The sequence below is a fragment of the Uloborus diversus genome, chromosome 9 (assembly GCF_026930045.1).
Source record: "Uloborus diversus isolate 005 chromosome 9, Udiv.v.3.1, whole genome shotgun sequence".
Classification (NCBI taxonomy): domain Eukaryota; kingdom Metazoa; phylum Arthropoda; class Arachnida; order Araneae; family Uloboridae; genus Uloborus; species Uloborus diversus.
The window spans coordinates 90,541,222-90,559,077 of record NC_072739.1 but is presented as its reverse complement, the minus strand read 5'-3'; the positions used below and the strand labels follow the sequence as shown (position 1 = coordinate 90,559,077).

Genomic DNA, 17,856 nt, shown 5'->3' with positions numbered 1-17,856 from the left:
TTTTTTTTTTTTTTTTTGTTCTTTTGACTAATACTGTACCCAGTATTAATCAAATTCATCCGAAAACTAAAAATGACGTCAAAAAAAAAAAAAAAAAAAATACACCGGTGCCACGAGAGGAAGGAGTTGAGTGTCAACTCCTCAGAACGTTTGGTTTTAATACATTTTGTTAATTCCAACACCGCAGTTTATATCCGTATTAGAACTATTATTACCAAGCCTTCACCACTAGAAGGTAAGTTCTGGCTGCTCTAGTGACTGGAGTAAAGAAGAAAACCATCTAAATCTTCTCAGAAGTACAAAAGGTGCATTCTTAGAAGTGTATTAACGTTGCGAAAAAATTTGGTGGGGTAACGATAAAAAGCAAAAAAAAGTAATGTTGAAATCAGAAGTAGTTCTTTTTTAGTTGATTTTCTTTATCTGGGGAAGTCTTTATAAACACCCTGTGTGTCGAAAAACAATAATTGAGGTAAATCAAGACGTTGTAGGTAGTTACGAAGATAATTTTAAAAAATAATTTTAACTACATTTTTGTTAAAATAATTTGGCATAAAATTCACTCTATTTACTCACTAACAGCTTTAACTCGGGCTCCCGGTATCACCTGCTATAGCTTGCTTGTAACCTAGAATGAAACTTTAGAAAAATACTTTACTGCATTTTCTAAAATTTCTTTTTTATTTTATTTATTTGGTATTTTTTTTTTTATTTTCATAAATTCGAAATAGCGAAATTCTAGCTCTATGTACGTTACCTGCAATCGCATTTTCTATTGTGCATTTCATTGGCTTCTATGCAGCTTTTGGCGACACTTAATTTGAGAGACTTTTTACTTAAACACATTGCTTCGAATACCTAAAGGAAATTTATAGATTTCAATATCGAGTTTGTTGGCCGAAATGATGACAATGGGGTTGTTTCCTTCAGTCAAAAGTAGTACTTTTAGTCACTGAAATTGATAGAATAAGCAAAAAAATAATATAGACCCAGAAAATGCCTTCATTTTCCCAACAGTTATTTTTTAATTAATTTTTTAAACTGTCCGATTTTTCAAAGGCGTGGTCTTGATGACGTCACAAATGATGCTCTTTGGCGCACCTTTGACCTTTGTACCGCGTTTCCACTTTATGTTAATCAAGAAGCGAATCGAAATCGCGCTCTACGCTTGCTATCAACCATATCTTTGCCAATACACGTGAGTAAAGATGCGAATTAAATATTTTGCTCTATGAATGGCAACACAGAATGGCATTTGATCATTTGTGATGTCATCGGCAAGAAATGTAAACAATGAAAGCACACCGATTTAAGTAATATTTTAAAAATATTAAACTGAAACAAATTATTTAAAAAATAGTTGGATCGTATGTTTTTAAGCATGTTCTTTCAGAAAAAATACTTTTAAAATTTTGGAAACGACCCCATTGATTCAACAGAGCGCTTGCGTCCCTCTGAATTAATCGGTAGTCCCCAAACGAGGATTCTAATCAGTTTTTGAAGAAAATTAAACGTGTCTTTGTATTGTTTAACAAATATGAATTATTCAATTAGAAAAAAAGGTTTCATACGTTTTTGCAATTTTCATTTTCATTCGTGCGATCCTCAGAGATGCATCGCAGGACACAAGGATCTACGACACAATTCGAAGACTGCAGAAATATTGTAACAGTTCATCTCCTAATTAATTTTATGCCTATAGTGACAGCAGCAAAATGATACCGTCGTAACAGATTTGCTACGGATATAAAACTAACAACAATGAACCACCAGTGACTAAGCGAACGGCAACATGAGAGCGTGAAAATTTAAAAAAAAAATGGGTTGTTTTCCATTTTTCAAAAATATTTTTTTTGGAAAGAGCATGATCAAAAACATGGATAAAGTTACTTTTGTCTTCTTAGTTTTGACTAATTTTCTGTCTTGAACAATAATCTTAAAAGACGTTCAGCCGCTGTTTTCATTTTTGCTGTTACATCGCAAGTGAACAAGTCTCTAGGGTTACCAGAACAAAGTTTCAAAACATTGCCAAACTTCGACAAATGAATATATTACTTAACTAACGATTCTCGCTCTACTAATAAATTGCTCGGAATGAAAAATCACAAAAGGGCGATATCTTGTCACAAAAGACAGCTACGCGCTCCGGTTCAAGATGGCTGTCTTTCATTTGTGACGTCACATGATGAAACATTCTGTTTTGGAAATCTGACATTAAAAAAAAAAAGAAATTAAAAAAAAAATTATGTTGGAATAACAAAAGCGCATTTTCTAGCTTCATTATTCTTTCTTTTCTTTGCTTATTCTATCAATTTCAGTGACTAAAAGTGGATCTTTTTACTCAAGGAAACGCCCCATTACATACAGCCAATGACGAGAGCAAGCTTCAACTTTATTGCTACTGTCTGGCCACGTTTGCCATGGAATTGGCAAATACAATTCTATCTTCTTAAGGGGGGAGAAACAGAAATTTGTTGCAAGGGTTTCGTTCAGTTCAATGAAATTCTGCCTACTTTGGAGCCTAACACATATCTATAACCAAAAGCTAGCATCCCTGCAGGCTATATAGATGCGTCTGTTTCTGGCTATAAATCGGATATTCGCCTCTCCATCTTAATGGTAGTTAAACATTGTTGGTGCAGTTTTAGCCTCAGGAGTCACTCAGAAGACAATATCTGTCCAACATTCCATTTTTAAATTCTACTTACCCCATCCAATGAGATAATAAAGCTTGAACGGAGCATCTTTTTGGAATATGTTGGTGGTTATCCGGCTGTGCAGGAGCATTCCTTCAACGAACATCCAGTTGATACTCGATAAAGCTGCATACATCTTCACTGAAAGGAGGGCTTTGCAAAGCCAGTTCTATGGTTTCAAAACAAAAACAATGAATGGTCAGAACCTTGAAATGTAGTTGGTTTATTATTTAGGTAATGAAAGAAATTTGACAAATTGCTAGGTAGGATAGACCGACGAGAGAATAAACAGCTCAATTTAAAAAAAATAAGAAGAATAAACGAAAAGAAACATTCAGGACACGACATCTAGCATCCAAGCCAATGGCGTTATTGAATTTTGACATCTTGAATTCAAGTTATGTTTTCCGCAATGATGAATGGCGACAGAACCCTACTCGTTGGGTTTCTTGCTTCAACAAAGGGCTCCTAGCGCAGTCATAATTGCGAAAAACAATTTGAATTCAAGACGTCAAAATTCAAATTAATGCCAGGGTAAAGCCCCTAATATATGTATACATAGCGGCTCTATGCCCGGGGCTGGATCCTATACGTCTTCGTTTATGTGAATTTTGTGATTAATTTTGTAGTTTTCTATGATTTTTCAGCAATGTTTACACTTATGTATAATCTTCATATATGTCAAACCTTGATATCTCGAACCTCCTTATCTCGAAACCCTTGATGTCTCGGGAAAAAAAAAATCTCCCTCATTTTCCATAAAAATTCCTTTGTATCTTCCATAGTTATCTCGAATTTTTTTTTCTTCTAAACCTTCGATATATCGAAATTTTTGCACAGAAGCAAGTTTCAATTGTCGTTTTTCTTTGGCAATTTTTGCAGTAAAGTCAGTTTCAGAGACAATTGCTTAACGTTTTCAGAAATTTTGAAAATAGGGCATTGGGGCAGTGTGGGTATGAGGGGGGAGCTGTAATTCCTTTTTTCTCAGTGTTGTCCCCAGATTTTAGAATCTTTATGCATTTCTTTCGAACACGTTGTCCACTTTGAGGAGAGGGGAGTAAAATTTTCGTCAGTTTTCAAGCAAAATCGGAAAATGCGTTCCTCATTTTCTTCGTTATGCTTTTTTAACTCCTACAAAACGGCTGCTAAAAAACTTTTTGAAAGTGGGAAGCTACTGATTAAAGATAAAATTAGGTATTTTAAATTTTTTGATGGAAAAACAAAGTTGAAATTGTTATTCATTTCAAAATCTCATCCTGTACACTTTTGACAATTATAAAATTTAAAATCTTGTAAAATAATTGAATGTAATTCGAAGTGGTCCCATAAAATGTATATAGTGTATGTAAGTGTGATTGTGAGAGTTACTAGTGTATGTTTTTCAAAACTTTAATAACTTAAAAACTCGGTATCTCGAATTTTCCCCCCGTCCCGGGAGATTTGAGATTTCGAGGTTCAGGTTGTACTGTAATAGCCAAATTCACTCATCGAGTAACGTTCTGACGTTACGAGCAGTGAAGCTCGTGACGGCATTATTTCATTGTTGAAGTACCAAAAGTTCAAGCAAGTTATTTATAACTTGATAATATTTTTGGCAATGTTTAACAGGTAGGGAAATGCTTTATTTTGACAAGGCTGAACTAGATCCGGCAACTTAACTGTTTTACTGGTAAGACTCAGTTTAATGAATGAATAAACGAAAAAGTGGTCAACAGATAAAGCTATCTACTGATAGATTAGGGTTTATCCACTGGAGTTAGAATGAAACTTTCAGCTGTCAATGTACTCACCAAACAGGCAATTGCTCCTTTTTTTTTGCCGTTTAATTTCTTCTAAAGAGTTAGAAAGGTTGATAAATTCAACGACAAAAATATTTAAAACGAGGGAGTTTTAAGGGAGGTTTTCTCACTTAAAATATTTTTGAAAAATCACGAAAATCATATTTTTTTAAGTATTTTTTCTTTATTTTTTAAAATAGTTTTACAGTAACATTTTCAGTATCGGTATCATTCGCGTTATTGTAAAATCCAAAATACGCTCATGAAATAAAAATATAAGAAAAGTTTATATAGAAAATCTTGAAAGTGCTCCACTTTTGAAGAAGGGGAAATGAAGAAAATTTACTCAGTAAATAAATTTATTAAATCTACGATCGCACATATAATTTGCGAATGAAACTTGAACAAATGTAATTTATACCTTAAGTTTTTTCACTGAAGAATTGCAATTCGACTCATATGCAAAAATCGGAGCTTCCACAATTTTTCTTTTTCTTTTTTTAAATTTCTCTTACAACGTGAACATATTTTAAGAAATGGGGGTATATACGAATAAGTCTGATTCTCTGGTCTTAACACCGGAATATAAGTGAAAAAGTTAATTATCAAAAAGAAGAGAAAAAGAGAAATTCATGTTTATAAAAAAAAAGTGAAATAGAGAAAATAGAAATTCTCGGTTTCTATTACTTTCTTTCTTTTTCTTTTCTTTTCTTTTTTTTTTTTTTTTTTGAACTTTTCACCTCTCTAGCACTTCTAAGGAATGTTGATAAATGCTAATTTCCCCTCCAAATCAAAATAATGGCTATGAAACTCGAAAAATGAATTAAATAGGGAGAGCTATCTCCCAAACTTGGATTTAAGAGGTTTTTTTACCTAAGAATAAGAGCAAGAGTGAAGAAGGGAATACCGCGCAGTGTAATTTATTTTAAAAGGATTTAATAATTATTTTTTAAAAATTTTGATAACAATACAATAATTTATGAGTGTTCTTTCTGAATTACACCAGTAAATATAATAAAATCACTAAATTTGAGTGGGACTGTTTAAAATAGCGAAATTATGGATCTACATTACACTGGATGATTGTAGTATTCATGGTAACGTCTACTAACATTCCCTATAGGTAGTTATAAACCAATTGTTAAGGACAAGATTTAAAAGTAATGCAACGAAAACCAACATTGTGAACCCTAGAGCCAGTGCCGCAGAGAGCCAAGGCGGGCCCCTTGTCAGTTATGTCGCCGGGCTCCTCCTGCCTCACAAAACAAGAAAAATAAGAAAGAAAAGGGTTTAGAAGAAAAAAGGGGGAGAGAAAAAAATCAAAACTGTGCTTACTAGGAAACAATTAACTCTTTTTAGAGTGTCACAACAGTTAATACCAAAAGAGTAAATTTTACTTAATCTTTGCGTTTCCTCTTATTCGGAGCTCCCCTCCTCCCATCATTTTTCTTTCTTCCTTTCTCTTTTTTAATTTCGTTTTTTCTTTCCTTTTTTTTCTTTCTTTTTTTGCGTTATTGTCACCGGGCCCCTCAAGGCCCGGGTCCCTAGTTTCCGACTTGGCTGACATGGCCTCTCGTCGTGCCTGCCTGGAGCAGTTGTCTAGACATCATAATCGCTTACCCTGATAACCCAATTTCAAACACTATTTAAAAGTAATTGAAGTAACTTTTTGAAATTTGTTAATTATATTTTGGGTTATTAAAAAAAAATGAAGAAGAGCTCCTTACGAACGGTAAATAAACTATCTGAACAAGGCATTAACTTTTAAATTTCGTGACTGTAATGGAGCCTTAATGACTTAATGTAGTTGAAACTTAATGTCTTCTTCGCATTAGTTTGAATCATTATAGAAGTGTATTTTTAGATCGAACGCACGATCTGAATAGCAAATGCTATGGAAACGATTCGACAAAAAATATTTAAATATAATAACTTCCACGCTTTTGTGATTGAAAGTAACTTCCCCTCCACCCGCATTTTACGTTTCATCCGTAGACTAATGATCAAGTAAAACTAATTTTCATTTCGGTTTTAATGTGAATTATTGTAGTGAAATCTTGTGCTGCGTGTAGTTTCTTCAATAGTTGAATATACGACATCGAGTTACAAGTTCTCTAAGAGTTATTTTCTGTTCTCTCAAACTCGCTTGAAGCATGCTGTTCAAACTGTGAGTAAATTTAATGCGAAATTTATACGGAAAGCTTTTCATTATAGTATACAGCTTTTTTAATTTATGTACGCAAGAGTGCTTTTTTCTTTGAAACGAAACGACAATGGTATAAATGCTTGGAGAGTACCCCATATAAGAATGCATCGAATACGGAGTACCTTTTGTTTTTATCACTTACAGCTGACGGGATTAAGAAAAAATAATGAAATTAAGAGAAAAAAGAAATTTAGGTCTCTGGGATTAGAATAATCCTCGTATATATAAAAGCCAATTCACTGATCGAGTAACGCTCCTGACGTCACCAACAATGAAACTCGTACCATAGCATGATAATTAGATAATTTTTTTTGACAAAGTTTGACATGCAGGGAAATTCTTTTTTGTGACAAGGCTGAACTGGATCCGGTAAATTAACTGTTTTACTAGTAAGACTCATTTTAGGAAAAGGAAGAAACAAAAAGTGGTTAACAATGAACGCTATCTACTGGAGTTCAGGGTTCATCCACTGGAGTTAGGGTTAAAATTTCAACTATTAAAATGTCGCCAAATAGGCAACTGCTTCGTTTAACCGTAGGAGCAATTTTCACCGGTCATACCTTGACGGGCGATTTTCTAGTTTCATATTAAAAGCTTAAAACAAAATTTTAGTGATAAATTATAATTTTATTAGAAAAATTGGGAAAAGGTGTTTTTCTACAGTTACTTCCTCGATTTGTTTTTCTTTTGCTAAATCGGTGTCGTTTTATTCGCGGAAATAAGAAAAAGTCACACGGAGCCATGTCAGGCGAGCATGAGGCGTGTGGCAGCACCTTACGACGTACGACTTGTTTCAAATCGGCGTTCATTTTTTATTATCAGTCAGAGCCCGAGGAACAAACTTGACAGCAACATTTTTCAGTCCCAAATCTTTGGTAAATATTCGTTGAACGAGTTCGAAGATAGCCATTTTTACGGAGTAAAAGCAAAATTCATAGCTGCACCTTATTCATTTAGATTTACCATCATAAAAAACGAAACAAGAACAAAACAGCGCTAGGAAAAACCATCACTGCAAATGAACAGACAAAGTCAGATAGGCAAATGCCCTAGATCGTAAATTACGCGACATCATACTATGATGGTGATATCAGATTATTTCAGTCTAAAGAGTTCTAATAAAAACGGAATTGCAGTCTCTGGATGTGATAACCGGGCTTTCTGTTACATTGCATATAGTTCTGCCTTAGCCCTGGCTTAAGGGTGATAACTTACTGCTAAATACCACAGTTTTGCATTCAATTCACGAGTCGAACCTTACCGTCTGTGGACACTCGTTGGTGAGATGAATTGACTTATCTACTAGTTTGTTGGCACTCTCCGCTTCAATGAGATGACATCTGCCTCCAGCTCGGTTACTCACTATTTCAGGCTGAAGACTTCTAATACGAACGAAACTGCAGTGGGCTGTCTGATATATCGCATGTACTAACTGGATATATTTCCAAAAATGCGTCTACACAAAAAATCGAAAAAATGTTACCACTTACTATCTCCCTGTATGAAGGTATACTTGATTCTCCTACAACAGGTAAAGTGATGACTACTAGCATCAATGCATGGATTATGAGAGCTACAACAAGGTTCCGATGAACGCGAAGCCTGGAACATTGCAGAGATCTGAAAGAAAAAAAGGGGGGGAAATGCATGAAAGTTCAGTTCAAGAAATATAAAATCGACTAGTTGGTGAATCATAAACAGATACAAATATATTTTAACATATTAATGAGGAATATTTCGCGGTTGTTGTCATTCTCTTCGGAAGAATTTACTTCAGAATCGATTCAACACAACAAAAGTCATGGCTGCTAAATTCAATGACTGTCAACACACGTTTTTTTCGTGAAGCATCGCTGTTTGTTTACAATTTGGCAAGTGGTACGTATATTAAGTAATTGATTTTTTTAGTGTGCCAAGTTCCAACGATTATCAGGCAAACTATTTCTTTCTTTTACGTAGTAAAACAAGTATTGTAATCACGAGAATATTTTTACTAATTTTTCGGCCTAAATTTCAATTTTACTCACTTCTGAATAAATGCTGAGTAGTTTTTTTCGGTTCGTTCGCTGGTACATATGTACCTAAGAACGCATGCATGGATCTGAACAGCCGAAACATTCACCTTGACGATCAATGTGTTAATTACCACGAGTTTTCTTGGGGTATGCCGTTGATAATTGATATTTTGTATGTTGACTGTGAATGGAACCTTGTTGTGCAACTCCTACTTCGGTTCCATTCGAATATTCCAAAAGGGGTTGTTCACACGTTTTTTTAGGGCAATCCTGGGTTAATTTCAATGCAAACTTAAATGATGTAATAATTTGGCTACCACTTGGCAATATATTGCTAAGCTTTTGTTTCAAACTGGACAATAGATCGCTAAGTTGGCGACAAATTGAACCGAGAAAGAAATCTATTTCAACTTACTATTGAATGTGTGACATTCGGTGATAGAAAAAAGCTGCCAGTTTGTGCAGCAAATTTTATTCAATGTGTGAGTTTTTCTGTAAGGGAAGAACAGGAAACATTATATGGGAAGAAAATGACCATTCATTAGTTTGAGAACTGATTTTCTTGTGGGCTCCGGAGCTCAATATTGAAGACTTCCGCTGATTTGTTAAAATGTGTTGTAAAAAAAGAAGTACAGTAGCTGAGCTCCTAACGAATTCCCGTGGAAACTAAGCCTTGGTATATCATAAAGCACTTCAGGCTGCATAGCAGATTTAACTCTATTTCTCTCTAAGAACAATAGTTTCTAGCGTTTGTCGTTAGAAACCATATTATTCGCAACTGTAAGTAGTTTAATGACCCTCATTCCATGCTGCAGTCTCTTTTAAAACTGAAGCACCTTTTCAGCTTACAACAGAAATCAGTGATATTTAATGGTAAAGACGTCGCCCAAACAAAGAAGGAACAAAAGATGAATGGCACTTAGTGGTTGAATATATCCTTACCTGAGAATTCGAAAGTAAATGGCTCTTCCGAGATAAAAGCCCTAATTAGTGAGAGCGTAAGGCGATTACTTAAGACACAAAAAGATTAATGATGCCGACGGATAAGGGCATTTTAAGCCTCTCTTCCTCAACTGGTCAATTCAGGTCCTTGAAAATTTCATTACGGAGAGCTATTTTGGTAATGTCTTTTGTACTTTAATTAAAAATAGTGGGCATGAAGATAATTCTTTTTATTTATTGCTTTCAGAAACGAATGTCTTTCTGTTTTCTTGCTCTTTTAATAGATAAAAGCATTGCTCAAAAGTGCCTATTGCCACTTAAATCGGTAAGAATTATTCTAAAGTAAAGATTATTTCCATCTTAAATAACTGAACTTTAATTGACATTAGGCATAAAACTTCATTTTTGGAGTAGTCGGGGGGGGGGGGGCAGGGGCATTCACCTACACATTTATTTTTTACCACTAGCGAGTCCTTTCATTGTTAAAAAATTGTAACCTCAGCAAAGATTCCCAACTGGTGGGGGTACGATTAAAAATTTTTAAGGGGTTAGAAAAGCAATTTTCAATTTAGGGGGCGGGGGCTTGCTTTTGGAGGACCTTTACGATATTCGAGAGGGGAGGAGAACCCTTGCTCTTGGGGAATGGGCACCTATATGCCATAAGCGTCCCCCCTCCCACCTTTTCCAGGAATACACCATTGGGTACCGCAAAACATAATTTTTGGAGAGTGTTCCAGTTAATTTTCATATTTCCTAACTGAATTTTAAAATAGTTTCATTGAAAACGCAAGGCATCCTATCCTAAGGTAAAAGTTGCTATTTTCAATTTTACAAATTATTTTTTTAGCATATACTTCTTCGGGAATGGAGTATCGGTAATATTCTCCTTATTTAACTTTTAAATTTAAAGATTTAACATTATTCTCAGGTTTTTTTTCTCTATTTTAAAATTTAGAAACCTATGTTCTTTGGCACTTATCTTATATATTATTTCTCGAAGGATTTTCTTTGTAAGTACGCCCATAACATCCTTAATTCTTCTTCAAACTTTATAAATAAGACATCATTTTAAACCTTTTTTTTTTTTTTACTGCTATCGTCGAAAAATCAACAAGCAGTTCAAAGTTGATTCTCGAACATAGCAAAAACTTTGAAGCAAAACAAAAAGATTGCATCAATTTCATAATATCAAAAATTAAAGTAGAAAGAAATGTCCTTAAAACTGAGCTTAAAATAGACGCTTTGACAAATTTTTCCTCTTCGCGTTTCCAAGAAATAATTGGACTTTTAATTACATTTAGCTATTTTTCGGTATCAACTGCTTGATCCACTGAAGCAGAAATTTCCAATCCAACAAAACAATCAAAACGGCGCCACAAATACGCTTGGAAAAATATATTTATAGAAGACTGTTAGAAAAAAAAAAAAACAATATTTTTCTAAAAATTGTATCGATTGATGTCAAAATAAACAATTTCCCACACAGATATTTTGATGCATTAAAGAAGTATGAATAAATCAATAATTCAAGATGGAAGTTATATTTGATTTATTTTTTAATCTTTATAAGTGAAACTGAAACACAGTCCCTCCCAGGGTAGGGTGCGCGCCCAACCGAGGATATTCGCTTTTAGAAGGGGACTATCAAGAATACATTATTGACTGTTTTGTGTGTTGACCATTTTCCATTTTATATCATCAACTGATATTTAGTTTACACCAACAAGTTACTCTTTTTTGATGATTACGATGTGATAGTATTTTTTGCGAATTATATTTGTTAAAAGAAGTATATGAGGGCTATTTTTTTGTTTCAATCTGCTATGAGCTATAAAAGGAAAGACAATTAAATATAAGTATAGTATAATTATTAAAATTAATGTACATTAAGAGATACTTCTCTACATAAAAAGCTTAATGACTGCGTCATTTGTCATATTCGTAAGCAAGTTTTGCAATACCAGCTTCATAATTTGAAGCGAGTTGTGACGGTTTCTTTAAACTTCAGTCTATTTTGGAAGCGTTGGGTACAATTTATTAATTACGTAAGGGTACCGAGGGGGATGGGGGGAGGTTGAAAAATCTCTACATATCCTGATTTCGGGGGAGGAGGAGTCAAACCCGTTCTTACGTAATATTTTCCAAGTCGATATTTTACATTAGAAATCGCGCGGTCAAGTGGTTTTCCCAGGGATCATTGATCTCGTTTTAACTGTTTAGATTTGTTTTCTTCGAAATTATTTAAAAACCAGTCGATCGTTATTTTAAAAGTGTTACTGGTTTGTAGATTGTTTAACTGATTTATGTTTAATATTATTTGAAAACTTACTTTTAACTTCTGATAAATGGTATTTCAAAAACTAGATATTTATCTAACAATATGATGGTAGTATGTACACTGCTCAAAAAAATTAGGGGAGCAAATGGTTGTAACAAAATTGAGAAAAATATTATTCCGGAAACTAATTTCCAATAAAGCCTTCATGTTTTCAGGAAGCATGAGAATAAAGCGTAAACTTTGAAAGCAAATCAACGTTTCTGTCATCGAAAAGCAGAAAAAAGATACAAGTGATTTAACAGAAGCTAATTTTTTCACTGTCTGAGTTGTAAAATTCAACCGTTCATTGTTTTTTTGATTGCCACGACACCGTAATTTACCGGATTCCATGGCTTGACGTTTTATCGGGGGACTGAAATCTGGGTAAACACAAAGAACTGTAGCAGACGCTGTTGGAGAGGCATAATTTCATGTTTGTTTCACTGTTCCAGAGGAGTAGTAGGGTTCCTAGTCAAACGTTTTCTGTTACTTTTTTGTTGTATTACATCTTAATACACGTGTATACTCCATTTTATGCCTTTGCAAGGCTACCTCACAATGGTTTCTTTACTTTTGTGTGATTGCTCCATTGCTTCCCTAATTGTTTTGAGCAGTGTAGTTGACAGCAAATCAAATTATATACCTTATTTGTTGAAAAATATAAACATTCGATTAAAGTCAAACTGGCGTTTTAAGTGTAACTTATTCTTTTCTAACAACATTTTATTATTTTGAAAAACGAAACGGAATCTTATGTAAGAATAGGGGGAGGGGTTTGAAAAAATCTTACGTACCCTTACATGAGGGGGTGGGGGTCAAAAATTGCCAAAATCATTCTTACGTAATTAATGAATGGCCCCTAGAACCATCCCCCACCCCCCAAGTCACTTCTTTCTACGATAATTCACTCAGGGTGCTTTTCCGCTTTCCCTTTCCCATTCCGTCAACTCTTTGAGCAAGATCGTCTATAGCGGAGTTAGCGACTGTGATACCCTTCATCATGCACATCAGTTGGGCCATCGTTTTACTTTCGACCCAATTCGCAACTCCAACGCTCGAATACGCTACCTTGCGGTGATTTACAAAATTAAAGAAAAAGGTAAAACGATGCGTTCCGAATGTGTCTGTTGGTAAACATAAAGCCCTCGATCCAGGGCTTTAGGTAAACATAGGCAGGAAATTGTTTCGTCCCTTAATAGTATTCTCGAGCTTCTCAAAGAAATGTCAGTTTTCCTTATTTCCTTCTCAAAAGTGAGTTGATTGTTAAATGGTAAAAGCGTAAACACAAGACAACTCCGGATTAACAAATTTGGATAACGTTATACCAGGTAAAATATTTTATTGTTTTGTGGGAATTTGTAAGAATATGTTTTTTTTAATCTGAAATTAATTTAACTAACCATATTTTAAGCAGCATTTAGTTGGAATGGAGTATGCAAAATATTTTCTTGAATATATTATCGTAGAACGAAATGAAAAATGTTTAATAGAGAAAAAATTTACTATATTGCTTACATTCTCAATTGAAAGGTTTCACCAAATTTGTTTAGGGTTATAGTTTTGGTATTGTGCGAGCAAAGAACCCTTGGCGCGATTTCGCATGTCAGTTAAACCATTTTTATTTTTTATTGTGAGTGGAATAAAATGGTAGAAAGATTAACAGAATTCGATAAGTAAAAAGAAATAATGGTAGATCAATTGAAAAGAAAACTACCACCACATATCCGTGAGAATTTTGTTGATGATTTGCATAGCATGACATAATTAAATCATAACTCAGAAATTAGAAACATACGAAACAGAAAAATTTTAAATTAACCGATTCGGCAATTTGAGAAAAATAACTCAGCTACAAATGCAAAACAATTAGCACTAGCCAAGCAAGGCAAAGAAGTATCATCTTCTTTTGATAATAATTCGTAGTGTCATATAATTAAATTACCTAGCATTAATTGTTATTCTTGTCAGGCCATAATTATTATTTAGTTTTAAAAATAATTGATTAATATCGAATTCAACATCGTGGAAATGGCTGCTTGGAACTACGAACTACGTAATTTGCATTAATTTTTGACGTTTAGTAATGCTTCTTGAATTCTCATTTCTTTCTACGTGGGCCAGAATATTCACAAGATTTTGAAAACTAATATAAAAAGAATAAAGCGAAAAAAATCATGCATACGAACAAAATTTACTACACTTATGAGAATTTTCTACGCTACGGCATGCGTTTGTTTTACCCTTTTCATCCGCCATTTGACAGTGACTGCAGTGCCCCCTATAGTTCGTTGGAGTTCCGAATACAGTAATGCTTCTGACTTTCATATTGATAGTGGTCAGCGGCTACTGCACCCCAAAAAAGCCATTAGCTACTTTCCCACTGTTCGTGGCCACTTCGAACCATGTCCCGAAACTAATTTTTAAGTCACTTACTGCTAAATCATTTTGCAATGTAATGTTACATTATATATGTACTTATATCGTATACTTCTCCATTCAATTGTAATTGCAAATCTTTTCTGAAAACTGCGATTTGTATTTAAAACAAGATTTTTAAAGTTAGAAGCAATAAAAACATCATACAAATTCTGCAATCAGAGGTTAAGAAAAAACAGCATTCGTATTTCCAGTGGGAAGGATTTTTGATGCGATTTAGAGGGCTAATGGCAAAAAATGGTAGAGAATCACTTGGTACTTGATACCTCAGCAACTCCCGTACCTAACAATTTTCATCTACAAATGATAATGAATTTCGATATTGAAAATATTATATGACTGCAGTTAGAAAAAGAGATACTTACTTGAAATAAAAGAAGATGAAGATGGTTACAGTTAAGAAAAGCAGCGATATCAAAGAGCAAATCAATAGAATAAGGCTCACTGTCAAGGGAGCTTTTGGGCTATCCTGTAACAAAAAAAAACAAACACAGCTTAGTAAATTAAAGAGTCATCATTAAATGTATGTAGTGGTGCTTGAGAGTAAAAACGTCCCCCAGAGGCCTTAGTTTTTACGTGCGATGCGTTATCTTTTCTCTTCCCTCGCTCTTCTTTGTCCACTGATGTCAACGTTTTGTCAAACCACAAGCAATTTTATTTTGATTAATCTTAATTTTCAAAGGACTAAATAACTTTTAAAAAATTTTTATTTGCCTGTTTTTTTTTCCTAATATTTATGTAATCCCTAATTCCCTTATTAAGGCCTCAAAACGTAGAATTTTATATCCACTTTTCAAAATTTCTAACGAAAAAGAAATTTCGGACCACCTGAAATTCGACATATTTTATACTTCGTTAAAAAAGGGTCATTGCGTAACTCTCTTGCCCAGGAAAAAATTTCAGCATAAAACCTGCATTGAACTACAGGTTTTAGGAAGGTTAATGCAGGTTTTTCGAAGGGAAAACTTGGATACAGGTTTAATGCAGGGACAATGCAGGTAATAAACAGGTTTTAGGAGGGTAATTTAACTTTGCATAAAACAACACAGGGATTTGACAGGTAGATGCAGTCACTGGGAGAATAATTTGAACTTAGAAAATTTCCTACTGACATCAGTACAGGTTTTTCGAAGGAGAATTAAAAGCAGGTTTTATGCAGGGAAAGTTCTAGTAATGTACAGCTTTGTACATGGGCGCCCATATGCAAAATTTGAAGAAGGGGGGGGGGGGGCTCAGATATTTTCGTTGTGGTTTTGCAAGATATTTTCCACATGGGAACCGCGTTTTTCAGTTGATTAGAGTAATTAAAATTTGACATTTTTAATAACTTATTCATTAACGGCTGGAGAAGAAATGTTTTTTACATTTTAATAAAGAAAAGAGTACTAAAAGCAAAAAAGTTCTAATTTCTAAAGTAGAAGGGGGGGGGGCTTGAGCCCCCCATTCCCCCCTCATATGGGCGCCCATGGTTTTTTAAATCTATGATGATTGCAATTCAACGTTCTAAAAAATAGTACAGGTATTTGAGGAGTGAATTCAACCATTTTCGAAAGACTTTATAGTTTTCTACTGACAAACAAAACAGCAGGCCCGTCATTAGTCCCCCCCCCCCCTGGCTTTCGAAAACGAATGTGAGAGTGATTTTTGCTGATTTCTTTCCTCCTAGTATAACTTACATTGTTCTCGTCAGCCTATAAAACTCGAAAAGGAGAGCCTGCAATGCAGGTACGCATCAGTTTCTCGGACAATTTTCTTTAATATAGTTATACTTTTAGATTGGGTTTCCATTCCAAACGAGCTATTTTTGAATTGTTATCATCTGATTTTTTTCCCTTTTAAATAAATATATTTATTCAAAACCGTAGTTTCAAAAAATTGCCCCCCCCCCCCCCACCGCTTCTCTCCACAAAGAGCGTGCGGTACTCAGAACATTCAAGTGAAAAAAAAATCAGTTTTCTATCCTGCCGGTAAAACAATATATTTTTTGTAAAAAATGCTTTTTTTAAGCAAGGGGTCCTCCCCCCAGAGCACAAGAACACTCCCTTGTAAAACTACTGAACTTCCGAAGAAGCGAGATCCCCCAAAGAAGCGAAAAAAATGTCGAAAGAATCCCTTCTGAAAATTTTAATGGCACAATGATCCCCCCCCCCCCCCCCCACCGATACACCCAGCTCAAAGAAAATCAATATTAAAAGAGACTTGAACGACTTTTTGCTGACAAACTTCTGTGGATCCTCACAGAATTTTTGAAAAACGAACAACATTCATCATTTGAGCACAAAAGACATAATACTATAAGTTTTTCATGCTTTTTAAAAATAGATACTTTGTTCACCATGCAATCAGATACTGCGCGTGCGCACAATGTAAAAGGCGGGAGGTTTCGGCGATGCTTGTTCACTTATAATTAAAAAACACTTGACCATTAAAAATTTTCTTTAGTACTATATCTCTTAGCGATTCGTACAGTATTATGCGATTTTGATCTTACTCAGCAGGCTGGGTCTCACAAGGATTCGTACAAAATGCATTGCCAGAATGTATTCGATGCATCTTCTTCTTCTTCTTCTTCTTCTTTTTTTTTATTGCGTTTATCTTTATAAAAAATTTTTTTAGATCATGATTAATCTTTCTGTAGCTAAATTATAAAAGCTCCCATTTTGTCATGACAAAATAGAAACTTATTGTCGTATTAAATTGACAAAATGAATTGTTTGAATTCCTTTTATTATTGATTATCATCCTAAAATCAGCTCAACATAAAGTTTAATAAAAGACCTGCTTAAAACTTTCAAGCCGAAGACTTTTTTGATAACTTTTTATTAAAATACGTGTGAAAAAGAATTAATCGAGGTAAAATGTAGTTAAATTTATCTATTTTTAATTAATGAATTGTTGATTGTATATTAATTATTAATTAATTTTGTTTTATTATGATTATTTCTTGTGTGTACAATATTTTTGATTGCCTATCAAATTTATCAATATACCTGTCCAATTATCAAAAGAGCTGAAAAACGACTTCCGTATGCACACAATCTGTTATTTCTAATATTCCACAGTAAGAAAAAGTTGTATTCAGTTTTAGGTTTTTAGTGATTCTTCCCTCTCAATTTATATATGTCTCTAACAGAAAAAAAAAGTGAATTAAATTTTATTATTTAAAAAAAAATCGAATAAAAGGGATTAAAGGTTTAAGGGAGTGGCCGCTAGTGCTGGACCATGTATCGTAAAAACCAGTGTACATCCTATATCGTTTAACCGGTTTAGAATTTTCATCTAAACCTACGCATCAATACCTCACTGACTGCGAATCCAAGCACCAATGTACAGACACAGGGCTTCAATTGTTGTCAATTATTGCCATTTTAATCTTAATTGTTTCAAAACACTTGTTGAAGCTGTGGCATCCCAATGGGAGGTCCAGGTCACTGCGACAAACCTACCAAAAATGTTCATTGTCGACAAT

At 34.1% G+C, this 17,856-nt stretch overlaps 1 protein-coding gene across 1 annotated transcript in view; it reads right to left on the bottom strand.

Moving 5' to 3' along the window:
- The window catches only part of LOC129230724 (corticotropin-releasing factor receptor 1-like), a 235,223-nt gene that overhangs the window by 21,517 nt on the left and 195,850 nt on the right, over positions 1–17,856 (bottom strand). The window contains exons 4-6 of the mRNA XM_054865145.1: positions 14,753–14,856; positions 8,168–8,297; positions 2,706–2,862 (exon numbers count right to left, since the gene is read on the bottom strand). Coding sequence (XP_054721120.1) covers positions 2,706–2,862; positions 8,168–8,297; positions 14,753–14,856 — 391 coding nt within the window. The remainder of the gene's footprint in view (positions 1–2,705; positions 2,863–8,167; positions 8,298–14,752; positions 14,857–17,856) is intronic.